The sequence below is a fragment of the Mesoplodon bidens genome (genome assembly GCF_964165515.1).
Source record: "Mesoplodon bidens genome assembly, chromosome: 13".
NCBI lineage: Eukaryota > Metazoa > Chordata > Mammalia > Artiodactyla > Ziphiidae > Mesoplodon > Mesoplodon bidens.
Window position 1 is genome coordinate 63209876 of NC_138169.1, and position 14989 is coordinate 63224864.

The 14989-nt window shown below is 51.7% G+C and overlaps 1 protein-coding gene across 3 annotated transcripts in view; it reads right to left on the reverse strand.

Moving 5' to 3' along the window:
* Positions 1–1659: 1659 nt before the first annotated feature.
* ST8SIA5 (ST8 alpha-N-acetyl-neuraminide alpha-2,8-sialyltransferase 5) overlaps positions 1660–14989 on the reverse strand; it is a gene marked incomplete at both ends in the record, with an annotated part of 66667 nt that continues 53337 nt past the window's right edge. For all 3 annotated transcript variants that reach the window (XM_081252480.1, XM_081252479.1, XM_081252478.1), the window contains 5 exons: positions 1660–2128; positions 3211–3303; positions 4081–4193; positions 7900–8044; positions 11442–11528. In XM_081252480.1, coding sequence (XP_081108606.1) covers positions 1660–2128; positions 3211–3303; positions 4081–4193; positions 7900–8044; positions 11442–11528 — 907 coding nt within the window. The remainder of the gene's footprint in view (positions 2129–3210; positions 3304–4080; positions 4194–7899; positions 8045–11441; positions 11529–14989) is intronic.

Below are 14989 nucleotides of genomic sequence, written 5' to 3' on the forward strand. Positions count from 1 at the left end.
CCAGCTGGGCCTATTGCTCTGCCTGTAAAATGAGGTGATCAGATGAAAGGTCCCGTTCCCTGCTGTGCTGCGCTCTCACAGTCCCTCCCCCTCTGAGCACCCAGTGGGCGGGGCCAGAATTTGTCTATGGTCTGCCCTCCACTCCTAGAAGACAGAGATACTGCCTTTATGTGCCACCCTGTCTTCCCAAGCCCAGCCCCAAACCAAAGCAGAATAGGCTTCTGGAAATATTTATGGGAAGGAGGGGAGAAAGGAGGAAGGGAGGAAGGGTGAGAGCAAAGAAGGGAGGGGGGAGGGAAGGAGGGAGGGAGAGGGAAGGAGGGAGGGGGAGGGAAGGAGGGAGGGGGGAGGGAAGGGGAGGGGGAGGGAAGGGGGAGGGGGAGGGAAGAGGGAGGGGGAGGGAAGGAGGGAGGAGGGAGGGAGCCGAAGGTCCTTCAGGACTAATATTCTACGATCCCACAAAGCTAAATTCCAAGGCAGTTCATACCACGCAAAATTCTAAGGCAAAGTACCACGGGGGAAGCAAAGGGATGTGACATGACATGTGATCCCCTTTTAGCCTAGGTACAGCTGACTTCCCAAAGCAGAAGCCCTGTGGGTCCATGCGTGTGAAGGCCACCAGGCTGAGTGCTGTGGGAAGTCCCGCCTTTACAGTAGAACCTCAGTGATGCTGGTGTCAGAGACCGTGGCTCGCTTCCATCGCTAAACTCACCAGTCACATGTCAGCGCTTTCCAGCCTGCAGCCTTAACGGTTCCAATTCAGGAACGTTATATAGCAGGATTCTGCAGTATTCAGGAACACACAGAGGGACAGATCTTATAAATAACTCCTGGTTAAAACAGAGCTGAAGATAGGGAGACAGAAGAGGAAGCAAGTCGCTAAGCACTTATTGAGTCAATAACATTGGCTTGGAAACCTTAGTGCAAATGGCTGGTCTGGTTTGTTTCCTTCTCATCAAAAGATCAAACGCAGGATTGAACTTGGAGGCACCAAGACTTATGTGTGTGCCTGAGGATGCTTTTGAAGGGTGTGGCTCTCCTTGGCTGACGGTGTCTCGGCGAAGATCGGAACGCACAGGCCTTGCATCAGATCTCACAGTGCTGCTTAATGGACTCGGTTGGTGGAACCTTGGCTGGTAATCCCTGGACCTCTCTGAGCCATTGTCCCCACAGGAAGGTCTGGCCGCTGGGTTGGCCTCTAAGTTCTGAGGTTCTCTACAACAATTCAGGGCTGAGGCCTGGGTATAAGACTCGGGAACCCAAAATCCTGAGTTAAATCTTAACCGTGCTCACATGTCCTGTCTCCCTCTTTTCCGTTCCCGCTGGGGCCTTCCTTTAGCTGCAAAGAGGCCATACAGTTTGTGCCCTCGGTTGCTAAAACTGAGTGGAAATGTGCTTGATTCACTTGCAATCCCCAGGGCCGCGACCTTGAGGTGTGGCCCAGCAGTGCGCTACCCGTGCGCAGGTGGGGGGCGCTCGGCACGGAGCTGACTCTGCCCGGCCCCCAGCCCAGCCTCCCAGCCCACAGGACCCAAGCCCGAAGCCGAGCGTCCGAGGGCGTGCCAGCCTCAGCGCCAGGCCTTCGTCCTGCCCTGCGGGCGGGCGGGCGAGGAGGAGCAAGGTTCCGGGTGCCGGGCTGGCGGGCAGCCTGCGCCGCACTCAGCAGCAGTTGCAGGTGCCCGTGTGCACGCGCAGGATGCCGCGGCTGTGCAGGTGCAGGAAGTTGAAGATCTCGGAGGGCATGGCGTGGAAGCCCGGGCGGGGCTTGACGTTGTCGTAGTAGTGGTGGGTGATGTAGAGGCCCGAGGGGTTCATGGGGAAGGCCCAGAAGCCGAACAGGTGCACCTCCTCGCACAGTTCCAGCGCCGCCGTGGCCAGGATGAGGCCGGTGCTGATGCGCTTGGCGCGCACCCCGAGGGTGAGCCAGTAACGCGACACGTTGACCAGGTACTGCGGGTGGAAGTAGTACACGGCCTGCGGCGACTCGAAGTCGTCCAGCACGTACTTGACGCGGATGGACACGTCGGTGTTGCGCGTGTTGTAGAATGCAGGCAGCAGCACGGACGCGTTCTCGTACACCTGCAGCACCCGGTAGAAGGGCCGCCGCCACTTCTCCAGCTTGTGGAACCTGGCGGGGGCGCAGGGTGAGACGGGGCCCCGGGACCCTCCGCTTGCCCCACCCCTGCACCCTGGGGTAGGAGCCTCTCGAGGCCACCCCCGCCTTCTTACGGCTCAGTCACTTAGCAGATGAATGTCCGCCTTCCTCCGGGACGGTTACAGTTTTGCAAGCGAGTGCCGGAGAGAGCAATCTGGACCCAAAGGGACAACTATCTAGTGTGTCATTGAAGGGGAAGGGTAATACTTAACCCATACGGCTGAGAGTGCCCGGGGCGGGCTCAGAGGGGAAGGGGCGAGGGAGTGGAGGCTTTCCCTAGAGCCCTCAGGACTCACCTGTCCTGCCTTCCCCAAGGACTCACCTGTCACTGCCTTCCCCCAGTGAAGAACACCAAACCAGCTGCCTGTCCTCTGAGCCCTTCCGCCCCTCCCTCGCCTTTCTCTTTACACTGAACAGCCCTCCCAGCTGGCTCACTGCGCCCCTCTCTGAATGCTCCCTCACTCAGCTGACTCCTTGTAAAAGTGCCCGGGCATCTGACCGGATTTAACAACTCTCCCTCCTCTTTACCCTTCATCTGACCTGGAGGCGTAACTATGCCCCAGGTGGAGTTTTAATCCCATCAGCCCCTCCCCCAGGCCTCCCAGACAGACCCTAGGAAGGAAGTCAGGAGGTGGGGTTGAGGTCTTTGCATGAGGCTTCTCCCCACTGCCGGGCGGGCACACTGTGCAGGGAGCTGCCTGTCCCCATCACACATTGGAAAGCTCTCTGGCCCATCTCTAGGGGAAGAGAGTCTAGACCAGTGCTATCCAAAAGAAATATAATGCAGGCCACAAATGTAATTTTAAACGTTCTAGGAAGCACATTTAGAGAAGTAGAAAGAAGTAGGTGACCCCCAATATTATCATTTTAATATGTAATCAATATAAAACTTTAATGAGGTATGGCCCATCCTCTTTTTCATATTAAATTTTTTAAATCAAGTGTGTGTTTTGCACTTACAGATGGCACATCTCAATCTGGATAGTGCCCAGTGGCCACACATGATGAATGGCTATCATATTGGACAGCACAGGTTTAGAAAGAGGGCCACTGACCTCTCTGTGATGATGCTGGGGTTCACCGTGACCACATCCGTCTTCACCCCTACATCCATGGTGTACTTCTCCGAGATGGGGGGTAGGTTGCACCTGCAGAAGAGATGAGGCAGCCCGACTGCATGTGGTATGTCGTTCTAGATGGAGCTGGGGTGTGGCAAGGAAAGGGCTGGTGGATCACGTGGGCAGAGGGACACAGAGGAAACCAGCCAGGTGGAATCTTCGTGCCTGGGCATGGAAGGGCAAGTTCAACCCCTTCCCTCACCAACCCTGGGTGACCCAATGGCGGTAGACCCACGACCCATGAGATCCCACTGCAGCCTCAACCCAAGTCTCTTTGCTTTAAGTTCTCATTTTCAACCTATCTTCTTCACCCAGGCTAAAGAGGTAAATGAGGATCCCCGAAGAGATAAGAAGGGCTTCTACATACGGAAGAAGAAATACAAGGACAAGTGTCTAGCTTAGGTAAGGCCAGGGTGAAGCTCATATTGGTGTCAGCCACAAGACTACCCTGGTTCCAAGCGGCGCTTCCAGAAGAGTGGAACCCAACCAGAGAGGTGGCTGCCCAGACGACCTCACCAACAGATCTGCATGACCCCTGGGAGTCCTCAGTGTCTTCACATCTATTATGCCATTTGCTCCCATTCTGCAGATGTGGAGACTGAGGACCTGAGAGATTTAACTCCTTGCAAGGGACAGAGCTAAAGGGGGAAGGGGCAACCCAGAGCGTGAGGTCTGCAGGGGTGGGGAGTGGGGATTAATCACGTAAATGGCAGCATTAGCAGGCTGGGGAACCAGAAAGGGGGCAGGCATGGAGGGGGAGGGCCATGGGGGTAGAAGTGGCAGGTGGAGACCCGGGGCAGTTCTTACCGGAAGACAAAGTCGGCGCTGTTGATCTCCCTCCCGCAGCGGCTGTTCTTTAGGATGCCCCCATTGCCCACCACGGCACATTTCTTAAATTGGGATCGGTAGTAGGGCATGTCCTGGGGAGACGGGGGCACAGCTGTCAGAGGCAGTGCCACCCCTGCGTTCATCTGGTGCTCTCACCTCTGCGCCCACGTCCACCTCCACTCCTCGTAGCCTCACAAGACAGCCTTGTAGTCAATGTGGGAGAAAAGTGGTTACCCCACTTTGCAAATGAAAAGAGAGGTCAAAAGCTTCGTTCGCAGTTCCACAGGCAATTAGGAATGAGCTAGAACTGGAAGCCAGATCTCCACAGCCTTTTTCAATAAGCCCTGGGATGCCTCCGGTTTCCGGAAAGACGAGGGTACAAGTTACGGCTAACCCTGCTTGCCTTTGGTTTTCCCAGTGGAAGCCCAGCTTCTTTTACTTCTAGTCCACATATTTTAATGGTTAATGCAGACCTTCCGGGAGATGATGGCAGCAGATATGTGGCAGAGCCACCAGGGACCAGGGACCAGGGCCCTAACCCTAGCCCTCACCCCTTTCAGCTCAGGGTAAGGTACAGACCCTCCCTCTGCTCCATGGGGAGGGCACAGGCCTGGGATAGAAAGGTCATATAGACTGGGACAGATGCCAGGACTTGGTAGCAGCAGAGACAAGCGACGAGGGGTGGGCAAGCAAGGTCACACCAGGGGAGCAGTGAGAGACAGGGACACTGGGATCTGTGTCAAGAAAAAGCGTTGAGCGCAGGGAGTCCAGGACTCACTCTAGTAATGATGGCAGCCACGGGGGCACCGGGAGGGAGCATCCCCCAGCGCTCCAACCTGGTCATACCTCGGCTGGTGGTGTTACCTTGGTCTGGGCGCTGGCTGCCCACAAAGACTCCCTGGGCATGCTTTCCAGGGGACTACAGGCAAGTAGGCAGGAAAAAGCAAATACTGGCCTGATTAGGAGACCTGGTTCTAGGCCACGTCCCCATTCTAGGCCTCGTGGGCATCCTGAGGCAGGTGGGACCAGGCAGGCTCAGGGCACGAGTGTAGACCCGGAGTCCAGGGTAGGGTGACCAACCATCCCAGCTGGCTCAGGACTAGGGCACTTTGCTTGGGATGCAGGACTTATATTTGGTCAAACCAGGATTGGGCACCCTTAGTCAACGGACCCAGTTCAATCCTGGTTTTGCCCCACAATGAGGTGAGGAAACCACAGACAAGTGTTTTGAGCTCTCGGTGACTTGGTTTTGTAAATTTTGTAAAATTTATTACAAATTAAACTTTGTAATTTGTAAAATGAGAATAGTAACGTGTATTTCCTGTGGCTCTACATTTGAGATGATGTAAAGCAGAGCTTCTCAACTTGGCACTACTGAGACTTTGGAGCAGCTCATTCCTTGTTGCGGGGGCTGGCTGCGCACTGTAGAACGTGTAGCAGCATCTCTGGCCTCTTCCCACTAGACGCCAGGAGCATCCTCCCGTCATGACAAGCAAAAGCATCTCCAGACGTTACAAAATGTCTCCACCTCCCTGCCCCCCACGTTGAGAACCACTGGAGTAGACGAAAAGCTTGCCCACTGCAGTGCTTGGCACAGAGGTGTCTCTGCAAGGGGACCAGGTGGTTATCACGGGATGGCCCTGAAGTTACCCTCCATCTCTGTCACCCAGAGGCTGCCGGGCAGCTTTCCTCCTATCTCACACCTGCATGACATTGGCCCTGGTCAGCACCTGGGGCTTTTGTTGGAACCAACTGCCAGACAAGCATCACGGAAAATCCCACTACAATGGGATCATCAGCAATTAGGCTAAATCCAAAGGAGATGCTGCACCTGTCTGTGGGAGACTGTCCTTCTTCACGGCACATTTTCCCTGGAGGGACAGGCTCCGGGAACTGGGATGAGGAAAACAAGGGCGTCTCATGGTCAGTGGGGGGAACTTCACTGTTTGACTTTGACCAGAGAAAGAATAAAAACAAAGTCCTTTTTGGAGAGATCATCAAGGGCTTTTTATGTTCTATGTCAGTGTTTCTCACACTTCTGTAAATCAAAAACTACCTGGGTACTTTCTGAAAATATACATCCTTAGCTCCATCCCAGAACCACAGAATCAGAATCTTCAGGGTCGGGGTAGGGGCCCAAGAAGCTGCATATTTTTCAACCCCCCCCAAAAAACTCACCTTAGGGAAGTTTGGGAAATACTTCTATATCACATGCTCTAATTCAGGGGTGGTAAATTAATGTCTGTGGGCCACATCTGACCCACCACCTATTTCTGTACAGCCAGCAAGCTAAGAATAGATTTTATATTTTTTAAGTGTGGGAAAAAAGAATACTTTGTGATGTGTAAAACATATAAAATTCAAATTTCAATGTCTAATGGGAACTAAAGCGTTATTGGGACCCAGCCACACTCTGTTGCTTACTCGTGTCTGTGGCTGCTTCATGCTAGAACGATAAAGGTGAGTAGCTGTGACAGAGACCATATGGCCTGCATATTTGGCAACCCCTGTTCCACTTCCCTGGGCCTCAGTGGCCCATCCCCACGGCCCTCCTTGCATCCATATGTTATACCTGAGCTGTGTGTCACCCACTGGCATTACCTGCAAGTTCACCTGCTGTCACCAGTCTCACGTTCCAGGCTTTGAAAGACCCACCTCGTAAAGACGACTCACACCCCATCGTCCTCCAGCGCTGCTGTGGGAGGGTATGTTTGACACCCGTCCACCTCCAGCTCCCCCCCATTTCTCCCCTCCCCCCCAGGCCCAGTCATACCAGTGCACTCTGGTGCTCGGAGCAAGAATGCAGGGAACCCCTGGGCTTTGCTTCATTAGCACTCCCCGGAGCAGGGCAGCCCAGCCCCTCACATTTCATCCAGCAAGAACTGAACCCGCCCCGCCCCCTAGTTTGCTAGAACGCCAGCAGTTCTACAGACTGGACCCACTAAACCCTGCCCTGGGCTGGCACTCTCCGGGGGGTGCCTATAAACACCTTGCATGGAACCTTCCTCTTCAGGTGGCAACCATCCTCATCCGCTGAACATACAGGCTCCAGGGTCCCTTCTCCAAGGGTCTGGTGCAACGATTAGGCCAGAAGCGCCTGCCTGTGCCTGGGTTCCGTGATCTGGGCACTTTGCTCACGTGGGTCACTCATTCTGTGGTCCCCCTGGCCAAGGAGCCTCATGCTGGCCCTGAATGAACAGCCTCCCGCCAGACTTCTCATAAGTGAAGGAAAAAATAATAATAAATGTCCCTATTGTTTAAGTCTCTGATATTTTAGATTTTCTGTTCTAAGCAGCCAAACCTATTCCTAGTCCAAACCCCAGTGTCACAGACAGTGAGAGTGAAGCCTTGGGAGACAAAAAGGACTGCCCAAGGTCAGCCAATACGAGATCAATCTTTCAGTGCTTTACTTTGTATGGTTTGCGGTTTCTTGTGCACACAACCTTTGCATGCACGTTTTTGCTCTTGTGCCTCCCTCGGGTTGGGGACAAATGCTTAATCCTGCTCCCAGATAGCTTCGGGATGTTCTCTGCAAGCGAGGCAATAACCAAAACTTCACAACCACTTTCTTGCCAAAAGTCATTCAAATAACAGCCAGCTGGCATTCTTTGTGCTCAGACAGAACCCCCAGGAACCCTGGAGGACGGTCTACCGAGCCTAAGAGAATGGCAAGCCAGGACTAGGACAGCTGGGTGCAAGGCACAGCTGAGTGATGCTATGCCACACGGGCATGGCCACAGAGGGCCCTACTGGGTCAGCTCCATTGTCCCACCCAGACCGCCCTGCCTAAAGCAGCACCTTGGGAAACATGTGGAAGATCTCCCGGTTGATGTGGTAGATGCCGCTGGTGTCCACCTCATACTTGAGTTTCGTCCCCAGGGGCGTGTTCTTCTGGGTGGTGAAGAGGAAGGAGGGGGCATTGCAGCACCTGGACAGAGTGGACCTGCCGGGCAGGAGATAAACGGAGAGAGACCAGTGACACAGGGCAGGGCAGAGCCTCTCAGAGAACAGAGGGGTCATGGAACTGAGGTCCCTTGGGGAGGCCAGGGAGCACCATACTTTCCCACCCACCCCTTCCCCTGCCCCCCGCACCTCTGCTTCAACACTCCTCCCAATGTCCAAGCCTTTCAGGGTCCAGCCTGGTCTCCCTCTGTGAGCTCCCAGCTGCCCTGTCCCCACTGGCCGCATTGGCCTCTAAAGGCCCAGAGCACAGACTGGGCATCACTCGCTTCATCATCTGTCAACTCCCTCTCCGCTTGAGCGAAAGCCCCTGCGTGGCAGGGACCCTGCCTCTCCGGACCCTGCACAATGTCAGATACGTGGGGGTCAACTACCAAGTCCTGCCAACTGCGGGCTGAAGCATCCCCTACATGAGATTTCACAAGAGCCGCTAAGCCTTCTACTACTTCCCAGAAACGCTTCCTTATCCAGCTCTAAAGGAAAACACAGGCATGAGAGCTCTTCCTCGGTTCTTGGCCCCCATATCTGACTCTAGACAAGGCTAACCCTGTCTGATGGGGTCAAAAAGCAAGACATACACAGTCAACAGAAATGTGCCATTTCAGTGATTTACAAACTGTCTTAGGAATAGGGGAGGGTCAGAAATTGGGCTGGTGGGTTGATACTGGATGACTGCCTGCAGAAAGTGGAACCTGGCTCCCAAAAGTTTTAAGGAGTTCATTATTTAAAAACAAGAAAATCACTGCGGTTTTCACTGACAGAAACACTCAAACATGAGCTACAGAAAGGTTAAAGCTCAGACGATGCAAGCAGGCTTAAAAAAAACAGCCTTCAAGGGAGAGTGGGGCTGTGAGGCGGGCTTGGGAGCTAGCCAGGCCAGAGAATCCTGATTTTCTCTTCTCTGCAAGCTGGTGTTCCGCCCGGCAGTGTATTCTTCCAGGGTGCCTGCAAGGCTTGGTGATGGGGTCAGATCCTAGGCACATCCTGCTCCCCTATCCTGGGGACCCAAAGCCCCACCCTGGCTGCAGAGGGGCTGGATTTGACAAAGGATGCAAAATGCCACCCTCTCACAGGGGGCTGTGAGCCCACGAGGACCCACTTTCTCCACAAACAGCAGCAGGGGGCCAGTACACACTGGCCTTCATCGCCCAACACTGGCTCTGGGCACAGTTACATCCAGCCTCTGGGCAGCCCTGGGAGGAATGGAACACCATCTCCATGGAGTCTGGATGATGACCACTAACTAAAGTTGAGGACGAGCTTTCTGGAAAATCCACACCGAAGGTGTGGGATGGAAACTTGAGCCGCCGACCTGGCGTCAAGAGGCCTGGCTTCTAGTTTCTGCTCAGCCCCCACCAGCTGTGGAGCTTCGGGCAGGTCTCTTCCCCTCTCTGAGCCTCCGTTTCCTCAACTGTAGAATGCAGGGGCTGGCTCTTCTGACCCTCTGTAATCCTGTGACTCCAGATTGCCAAAGCCAGGAAGGCTGTACCCATTATTTTTGGTGACTTTATCTCTTGCAGGGACTTCACTGGGGAGATCAGTTGGCTGCCAGCCATAGAGAGCGGTCTTTCCTGGGGAGGGTTGGGTTTTAAAATGTGACTGAGTCTTCCCAGGGGCAAGGCCAGAGCCCTGGCCAGGCAGGAGCCATAGGTCAGCATTATAAACCAGCATCTGGCTGGTCCAGAAACTCCATTTTGTCAGCCCACTGGTGAGTACCCAAGTGAGGGAGACTGACTCAAACTAACCAAGCTCACGAGTGACTGATATATAAACCAGAGTGCCAGCGTGTCCATGTGTAAGCAGTAGGGCGGGGGAGGGCCTCTGTTACAGGATTCCTTTCCTGTCACTGGAATGCTCATGCCTGTGTTCTAGCACACTCCCCCATCCCACCCCACTTCACTGCACCAGGTTCTTGCGCCTAAATTAAGAACCTCATCATCATTCAATGAGCTTGTAATGAGAGCAAAGGGGGACGACCAACTGGCCTTGAAGCTTTTCCCATTCAGAGCATAGCAAGACTGGATGTCACTTCTCTTTCCCCCACCGCCAGAAAGGTCTCAGCTCCCCCAGAGCCTCTGCCCGGATCGTGCCGGCTGATCCCTGCCAAAGGCTCCCCCGCGGATCCTGGTTTTTCTCTTGCCACCTCATCTTCCCGTTGCTACATTATTTCCTTAGGTATGTGAATCCCACTGGCGAGGCTTCTGTCCAGCTCTCAGCCTGGACAACATCCTTTGGCATCTCACTGACCTCGTCCACGCTGAGCGCTTATCAGTGTGCCCTCGGTGTGCTTGGGCCTCCCCGTCATGCACCACCCGCAATATTGCTTCGCTCTAAAGGTGGAATTGGGGCTGCATTTACAGCACAGACCTTGGACCTGTTGCCCACCTTCTAGTCTATGATACGTGGGTCTCTGCAAACTACGGCCGGGCCTTAGCTGGGTTTCTGCCATCTCCTAGAGGCATCTGGTTGGGGGCTGCTGGCACCTGCAGCACGTTCCTAAAACGCGCCACTTAAAACTGCCTCTCAACTTGGCCCAGAACTGCAACAAACTGGAACAAATGACTTATACAGAAAATACAAAATACTTAGTGTTATTTGCTTTTCACAGCTTCCTGTGTAGGATTCCTTCATGCAGATGGCTCTTCAGCACATTCAGACTGCAGCCTGAGTTGCTAAAATCCAGTTTATACACACGTTCCCAGGATTCTGTCAATTCCATCCAATAAGGTCTACCCTGCACTAAAAACATACCATTAACTCCTAGAATTTTACAGTGGAGAGGCCTCTATAACTCACCACTAATCACAGAGACTGTCTGCACATCTGCTAGGCTCTCAAAGACAGGAGAACATTAAGATACAGCTTTTGCCTCCTGGGAGCTTAGAACCTGTCAGTTTCGGTTAGAGAGCAGTTAGGGAATAAGCTACAGCAGGGCTCCAGTGGCTGGTCTAGGCTGTAGAAGCCCAAGTGCTCTGAGAAGGAGAGGACTGCTACGTTAGAGCAGCTGCCCAAGGAGCGGGGTGGGGAACGGGGTAAGGCCATGGAAGATGCTTAATGTACCTGAACGCATGGGCCTCCTGGAGACCTCAAACACCTCACCTCACCGTCAGGGGCTGTACTGGAGACGATAACACTGACCACACAGGGCTGCTGCCAGGACTAAAGGCAGGGACATGGCGGACAACACCCAGCAAGATGCCAGACTCAGCCTGTGTGCTGAGTCAGAACCTCCCCACTCCCAGATTCCAAAGCCCAATCAGAGCCAGCTCTGGGGAAGATGTCCCTGGGGGCTGGCCTTGCAGGACGAGGGAGATCTGAAGAGGTGGCCGGGGGGACCATATGAGCAGAAGGGCTGGGGAGCACAGACGAGTCATAGATACTTGAACTGGTTGGCTTCAGAGATGTCCATCGCCCATTTGCACATCTGGAGGCTCTTCCACCTGTCGAACAGCTCCAACTGCTTCACCCTTGGGAGTGGAGAGCAGAGACTGCATGAAAGGGCCAGGCTGGACAACGTCACCATCCCCAAACATGCTCCCTTCCTGTCCCCCCTTATGCCAGATCCTGGGCTGGTCCTTTGTATTAACTGTATTTTCTAATTTGCTGTACTCTTGATTCTCTGGCATCTGGGGCCTTGTGAATTCCTAGAGATAGCCAACCACTCTCCTGCAAGCATGCCTTCCATACACACCTCAGCTAGTCCAGAGCCCACACCTTCAACCACCTTCTTTATGAACAGAGCCACTAGTCCCTGCCCGCATCAGCCCAGAGCTGGGGATCAGACAACCAGGGGCAGTCCTTATGCTCCAGAGCCCACTGAAATTATTCAAACTAGCCAGTCGTGAACCTTTTTATCCTGCCTTGTCCATTCCTTTCCACGAAAACCACAATAAAGGGTCTCACCTCTGCTTTCCCCTCATCCCTTTGCCTCCTGACCAACCCTGGTGCTTCCCCATGTGTCCCTGCATGGTGTGCCACGCCTCCTGTCTCTAGGGATCTGTGAGCATAAGAACGTCTTCCTTCACAATAGCCTTTTGCATGTCTGTGTGTCTTACTGTATGTGATCAAAACAAATCCCGGCACATTTTAAAACACCTTCCTCACGTGCCCACCCCCAAGGGCCTTCACAGTTCTCCCAGGAACAGCTGTCTATAGAGGGTGTAAGGCCACTTCCCTAAGGTCTGTAGATCACCCCACACTGTGCCTCAGCACACAGTAGGGCTCATTACAAGGGCACAATGCCCTTCTCTTTCTCTTTTCTCAAGGGCAGATCACAATTTCCAGCGAGAGAGAGGAAGAGGTGAGAAGCCTTTTGTCTGAACCACCATCTGCAAGGCTTTATGCCAGTTGGGTTTAGACATCTCAGCATTGTGACGTCCCAAAGCACTCCCTGGAAAGGGAATGTCTAAATCATGCAGGATTCTTCCTCTGACTGAAACCAGCAAAAAGAATTGGATCATGGAACCCTTTTCCCATTGAGCGGTGCCTCTGACTGGAGTTCTCAGGAATGCTAGGAGATGCTGGACAGACCATAAGTTCCTTAAAGGCAGAGCCATGACTTTTGTCTCCTGATCTCCCACATTCCCCATCCCACAGTTAGGCATTATACAGTTGTCCAGGGTTACCTGGCTTTGGCCCGGTTCAGATGCTGGCTGGTCTTGGACACTGGTGCAAGGGGAGCCCTTTAAAGGTCATTCTGGTTTGGTCATGAATGGGAAAGTGACAAGCCCCCAGGAGCTGAGTGTTATCAAAAAACTACCGTTAATTGTGGTTCTTACTTTGAGGTCCACCAAAGGTCTTAAGGAAACCTATGAACCCTCTGAATTATAGGCAAAATCCCCTGTCTGTCCACCCATGTGCACATCTTAGGGAAAATCTGAAGCTTTCATCAGCTTCCAAAAAAGGTGCGTGATTTCAAAAAAAGGCAAATACTTAACTGTAAAGTAAAAAAAACAGGTTCATTCTGCAGAGCTGTGTCCCCCTGTGTTAACTGGAGGGGGAAACAGTTGTTCCCAAACTAGGCAAGCCTCACCTACAGAGAGGGTATATGACTGGTGCAGGTAGGGGTGATTGCAGGAAAAGTCATACAGGATAGTGACTAAGTACATAGATTTTGGAACCAGAAGGGGAGTTGGGCCTCAGACCCAGTTTAGGCACTTCCTAACTATGGGACCTCAGGCAGGCTATGTGACTGCTCTGAGCCTCAGTTTTCTCGCCTAGAAAATGGGCATAACACTAGATTATTGCTCACCCACCCAGATTTGTTAAGACTACTAAATAAGACGATGCAATAAATGACTAAGAATGGTGTCTGGCACGTGGAAAGTGCCCTACAGGTGTAAGTTATTATTACTGTTAAACTAAGCTGTCTTGACAATGCTGACTCACAGCCCCTGTACTTTCCCCTTCTGTAAAACCCATAACCTGTCATTACCTATGCCTGATATTTCCCAGTAAATAGTAGATACCCTGGGGCAGGGGATCATGCCTGACTGTGACTCCAGTGCTAAGGCACATAGCAGATGAGTGGTAAATATTTGTTGAGTATATCAATAATTAATGAATGAATCAATAAGTCTGAGTTCAAATAAATTCTATAACTATGTATTGAATTCCTCGATATGGCAGGAACTGGAGATACTGTGGTGAACAGAAAAACTCCCTGCCCACACAGAACTTACAAATGGGAAGCAAATATACAGGGATACGACACCAAAAGCACAAGCAATAAAAGCAAAAATGGACAAGTGGACTCCATCAAACTAAAAACCTTCTGCACAGCAAAGGAAATAATCAGCAGAGTAAAAAGACAACCCTACCGAACAGGAGAAAATATTTGCAAACCATATATCTGATAAGGGGTTAACATCCAAAATACATAGAAACTCCTACAATGCAATAGCAAAAAAACAAATAACCTGATTTTAAAATGGGCAAAAGACTTGAAAAGGCATTTCTACAAAGAAAACATACAAATGGTCAACGGGTACATGAAAAGGTGCTCAACACCACTAATCACCAGGGAAATGCAAATCAAAACCACAATGAGATACTACATCATACTTGTTAGAATGGCTATTATCAAAAAAACAAAAGATGACAAGTATTGGTGAGGATATAGAGAAAAGGGAACCCTCATACACTGTTGGTGGGAATGTAAAATGGTGTGGCTACAATGGAACACAGTATGCAGATTCCTCAAAAACTTAAACATAGAACTATCATATGGTCCAGCAATCCCACTTCTGGGTATATATCCAAAGGAATTGAAATCAGAATCTGAAGAAATACTTGCACCCCCATGTGCACTGCAGCATTATTCACAATAGCCAGGATATGGAAACAACCTACATGTTTACTGATGAACGAATGGATAAAGAAAATGTATTATATACATACAATGAAATATTATGCAGCCTTTAAAAAAAAAAGGAAATCTTTCCATATGTGACAACCTGGATGAATCTGGAGGACATTATCCTAAGTGAAATAAGCTAGTCACCGAAGGACAAATACTGCTTGATTCTACTTGTATGAGGTATCTAAAATAGTCAGTCTTATAGAAACAGAGTAGAATGATAGATACCAGGGGCTCGGGGAAGGAGAAATGAAGAGTTGCTATAAAGGTTCAGTTATGTAAGACCAATAAGTTCTAGAGATTTGCTGTAAAACTTAATGCCTACAGCTGACAATACTGTATTGGACACTTACAAATTTAAGAGGGTAGATCTCATATTAAGTATTCTTACCACAACCAGAAAAAAAAACAAACCCAGATATTTAATGCCATGTTAGGGAGTGGTGAGTGCTACCAAGAAAAATGAAGCAAGGGACTTCCCCGGTGGTCCAGTGGTTAGGACTCCACGCTTTCATTACCGAGGGCCCGGGTTCAATCCCCCATTGGGGAACTAAGATCCCACAAGCCGCT